At 37.7% G+C, this 5,137-nt stretch overlaps 2 protein-coding genes across 2 annotated transcripts; both read left to right on the top strand.

Annotated features, from left to right (window-relative positions):
- LOC141629373 (uncharacterized) lies at positions 1-2,001 on the top strand. Its single transcript, XM_074442392.1, has 2 exons — positions 1-686; positions 1,318-2,001. Exons 1-2 carry the CDS (start codon positions 173-175, stop codon positions 1,983-1,985), a joined length of 1,182 nt encoding a protein of 393 aa, XP_074298493.1. The 5' UTR covers positions 1-172; the 3' UTR covers positions 1,986-2,001.
- A 733-nt stretch (positions 2,002-2,734) lies between these two features.
- LOC141642636 (uncharacterized) lies at positions 2,735-4,508 on the top strand. Its single transcript, XM_074451488.1, has 2 exons — positions 2,735-4,293; positions 4,418-4,508. Exons 1-2 carry the CDS (start codon positions 3,064-3,066, stop codon positions 4,427-4,429), a joined length of 1,242 nt encoding a protein of 413 aa, XP_074307589.1. The 5' UTR covers positions 2,735-3,063; the 3' UTR covers positions 4,430-4,508.
- Positions 4,509-5,137: the final 629 nt, after the last annotated feature.

Here is a 5,137-nt window from a genome sequence, read left to right as displayed (position 1 = left end):
ATGGTAGATTTTCTCCCCTACATGGAAATTCTTCAATTTCATACCATAATCTTTCCTCCAAATTCTTTCTCCTACCAATTTCTTCTTTATAAAGTTTATCTCCTGATAATTTAGACATGAAAGAGACAAACTAAACACAATTAAAAAAAAGCAGAGCATATAAAACAGAATAATGTCAGTAGTTTGGACAACATTGAAGAGATCACTGCATTGCAAGTCAACGACATCAGAAGTCTACGACCCAAACCCCGTCCGAACCCGAAAAAACTGCTGCAAGACATCATGTAAATCGGCCAAGAAAGATGTAGTTCATGGGAAAAGAAGGTTGAAGGGAAATCCAAGGAATTGTAGTCCAGTGTCTGTAAGAAGCAGTGACTTGATTAACCCTGTTACACATAATATTAAATTTACAAATTCTGGGATTCGGATCATAAGAAGTCATAGTGTTGGTGGGTCACCTTATTTGGGATCATTTGGTTCTCCTTCTCCTAGATTATCAAAATTAGGTAGCGGTTCTCGGTCTGACCCAATTCTGGACTCGGGCTTTAGTCGGCCGGTTGTGGACGGTGGCGATGGCAGTAGTGCTGGCAGTGGAGTTGGTGATTGTAGGGTGGATTTTTGCAACAAATGTGGTGAGTCATTGGTACGACAGGATGGTGAGGTACATCTTCTGTCAAAGCATGCAGGTACGGCTTTAAACATGTAATTAATTGTCCTGGCAATTATTTATTACTCTATTATAAAGTCAACCTTTCATAGTCTTTTCAATGTTTTTAGCACATAGTTAAGCAATAAGCATAAAGGTATTTTTGTTAGTCGATCACAAATCATGTGGACCGTGACACTGGTTGTTGTTAGTCCGAAACACTTGTCTTCAACAGCAATGTTGCGGTCAGTTCACCAATGAAGTAATACCCAATATAGTTTCCAATGGCCGGGGTAAGGAATTTCTTGTTAGAGTATATAATCGATCTTGGACTTCAACCATCAGATTAAACTAAACTTTGGGTTGAGATAGTTTCTTGACAATACACAATTAAACTAGTGATGGATTGAATAACATCTTATTTAGTTGATGAACACACACATTATAAATTTCAATTCCTTCAAACCTCATGTTGTTTTCCCAATCCCTTAGATAAGTCGGAATTTCCTGTAGTGCAATTTATTTTCTACATCCAACAACATTTCTCAATTTACGTAAAATGTAAAATTAACGGGAATATTACTCCGTATACCTCATTTTATTGTAAATCCCTGTAATTAACCAAATGGTGGATTGGTGGATTAATATGACCCTAAAAATCGGTTGTGCAGTAACGGAGGTTCATGAAGGAGACTCAACCAGGAAAATCATAGAGATGATCTTCTTGACAGGATGGTCAAGACCAATGAATCAGATAAGCATACAAAGAATCTTGAAGGTACACAACCCAGAAACTAAGTTAGCCTACTTCGAAGAGTATCGAGAAATGGTTAAAATCAGAGCACACAGAGCAAACCATTCAAAGAAACATCCTCGTTGCTTAGCAGATGGTAATGAACTCCTTAGATTCTATGGCACAACCTTAGCTTGTTCCTTAGGCAAAAACAAAACTTCTAACCTTTGTAATTTGCAAACATGTAATGTTTGTTGTATCCTGAGACACGGGTTTTCTGCCTTTAAAGAGTTAGACCAAAGTGTCTTAGGCATATTTACGACATCAACTAGTGAGACGGCGTACAAAAGCATTGAGACCGATGGTGTCGAAGGGATGTCAAGTCCTCAGACGGGTTTTCAGAAGGCTTTGATTTTGTGCAGGGTGATTGCAGGGAGGGTTCATAAGCCTATTCTAGATAGTTCATCGGAGTTAACCGGTGGTCGAAGATCAGGGTTTGATTCATTTGCTGGAAAAATGGGATCTAATAGTTCTCATATTGAGGAATTGTATGTTTTAAAGGCTGCAGCTTTACTCCCTTGTTTTGTTATTGTTTGTCAACCATGAAAACTTGTTTACAGTATACACAATCATATACAACACATATAATTGATACAGGAGATATTGATTTGTTTGATTTCGAACTTATTATTGCCGAAGTTAAAGGGGAGTTATCGAATGCGATTGTCGACATAACTTTTTCATTGTAAGATGACATAAAATAAAATGATCTGTTAAGAAAGAGTGATAGACGAAATATGGTTTATCGAACCTTGAGAAAGGCAGTTGCCCGGACCAGTCCCATTATTCCGCTACTGACTGATCTCCAATATTACAAAGTGACCTGTTACAGATCTCAACTAGCTTAGTTGGTAAAGTCATGAAAGGTGGTACCCATGACTTGAATTCGAACCCCATTAGCATCAAAATTGCCCTTTTGGCTCCCGTTACCTTCCCAAAAAAAAAAAAGGAAACAAAGTGACTTGTTAGCATAGGTGCTCTTGGATCAGATGATGCTTATTCCCTCTCTACCGCCCTTTATAAACTACTAGGTCCTCCTTTGTCAGTAGAAGCAAAAGAAAAGAGTAGAGAATCCTGTGAGTTGAGCTTTTGGGCCTCATGCTCTTGTTTCTTTATTTTGTTTATCCAAAGCAGCTTTAATCACCAAACTTTGTGGGCCTTTTTTGGCTAATAATTCAGGCAATTTCCCACAACACATGTTTATTTGGAATGTAAATATGTTCTAGGATTCTCATTCAGTCAATTTTTGGATTGGAATATATGTGGAACTTTGCACTAGTATGAGTATCCATTCCTTGATTAACTTTGATGGGTTCCATGTAACTTTAAAGTTTTGGTTAAAATTTTAGTGTTTTGCCAAGGTTATCATATGTCATTACATGTTTCCCCTCGCTGCGTTTAAATCCTGGCTCTACCACTGCATACACGTTCTACTTGCCTCGATTCAAGTGGATGCCTTTTTCGGAATCATGATAATATATAAGTGTAAACTTTAAGATTATATTCTCATCTTTCAAAAGTTAGTTGATATGTAGAATTATATATTAACCCTACACTTTCCTAAGGCTCCTAGTTAACCAGCCAAAACTAGCATTTCTATCACTACCACACATCTACTCTTTCAATGGCTTGTTTTATTCAAGTATCATTGATCATTATACTGTTTTCTTACAGTTGTTGCTCTGCTCATACAGAACTTGAACTACTACTAAAGCTGAAGGCCTCCTTGGTTGCGCAACGCAGCTTAGGCCTTAGTGATTGGAAGAATTCTTCATCATCACCTGCCTCACATTGCTCATTTTCGGGTGTCTCCTGTGACGAAAACTCTAAGGTGATCTCTCTTAATATTTCGCAAATACCACTATTCGGGTCAATTCCACCAGAAATTGGACAGTTTAGTAAGCTTCAAACTTTAGTTTTAACATCCACTCATCTGACAGGCAATCTCCCATCTCAGTTAGCAAACTTGACAACCTTAAGCTTTTTCAACGTCTCGAACAACAATATAAGTGGTAATTTCCCTACAAATATGACCAATAAAATGACCCAACTTATTGTTTTGGATGTTTATAACAATAACTTCTCAGGGTCACCTCCTACAGAACTAGCAAACCTTAAGCAGCTAAGAGTTCTGAGTTTAGGAGGAAATTACTTTTCGGGTCAAATCCCATCGATATATTCGGAGCTCCAAAGCTTGGAGTACTTGGGTCTAAATGGGAATTCACTTAGTGGAAACCTTCCTTCAAGTTTATCAAATTTATCCAATCTTCAAACATTGTTAGTGGGCTATTTCAACACTTTCGAAGGATGTATCCCTTCTGAGTGGGGAAACCTGACCTCTCTTCGACTTCTCGATGCTGCAAATTGTGGGTTAACAGGTGAAATCCCTTCAACATTTGGTAATTTGGTTGATCTAGAGGTTTTATATATGCACCTTAACAATCTCAGTGGTCATATTCCATCTCAATTCGGAAATTTGAGAAAATTGAGAAATCTAGACCTGTCTTCCAATTATATCACAGGCTTTATACCTGCAACATTTTCACAGTTACAGAAGCTTGAACGTCTTCACTTGATGGACAATAAAATGGAAGGTCCGATTCCCGTCTTTTTCAGTAATCTACCTTCTCTTAGAGTATTACACTTATGGTCAAACAATTTTAGTGGTTCACTCCCTGAAAATCTTGGTGAAAATGGAAATCTTGAGGGGATTGACGTTACTGACAATCAAATAACCGGCCTCATACCCAAAAATATATGCAGAGGAGGAAAATTAGAGGAGTTGATATTATTTGGAAATTCATTTTCTGGTCCAATTCCTAAAGATCTTGGCACTTGTAATTCCTTGATTAAGGTAAGGTTACAATCAAACAACTTAAATGGTACGCTTCCTCCTTCGATTTTGGCGTTGCCCCGAGCAATCATCATACAGATTAGTCATAATAACCTGATTGGTGAACTTCCTTCGAAAATTTCAGGAAAGAGCCTAGAAACATTAGACCTGTCAAACAACTCCATTACAGGAAACATTCCACCAGGAATTCAGAACTTGGTCAAACTACAAAAACTCTGCCTCGGGAACAATAGATTATCAGGAAACATCCCAGATGAGTTATTTAGCTTAAAAGATATATCGTTGATCGATGTAAGTCGTAATAACATAAGTGGGGAAATCCCGAGATCAGTTGGAAATTGCAGTTCAGTTACATCATTAGATTTAAGCAGGAACAACTTTAGTGGGCAAATCCCGACAGAAATTTCAAAGCTGAAGTATTTGAGCATTCTTGATTTGTCTCATAACCATTTGAGTGATGAAATTCCTAACGAAATGGAATCAATGACTAGTTTAGTGGAACTTGATCTTTCCTACAACAATTTATCAGGTAGAGTTCCTTCAGAAGGGCAGTTTGCCATATTTCAAGCCAACTCTTTCATTGGTAATCCCAACCTTTGTTTTCCATCTCAGTCGATTTGCGGGCTATCATCGGGGTTCAGCTCACTTGAGGGTTCGCGGCTAGCCTTATCGTATGATATGAAATCACAGTGCTTCAGAATTACACTGGTATTCCTCGTAAGTCTAATGCACATACTCTAGCGCAGCAAAAACATAAGGCTTTCGATAAATTTTCTTTTATCTTGTCATGAACTTTTGTATAAATTTGGATTTTGTTTTCTTTGTAAATTAGGACCATTGTAAA

This window comes from Silene latifolia, chromosome 2 (genome assembly GCF_048544455.1).
Source record: "Silene latifolia isolate original U9 population chromosome 2, ASM4854445v1, whole genome shotgun sequence".
NCBI lineage: Eukaryota > Viridiplantae > Streptophyta > Magnoliopsida > Caryophyllales > Caryophyllaceae > Silene > Silene latifolia.
This window is presented reverse-complemented; position numbering and strand designations above follow the sequence as displayed.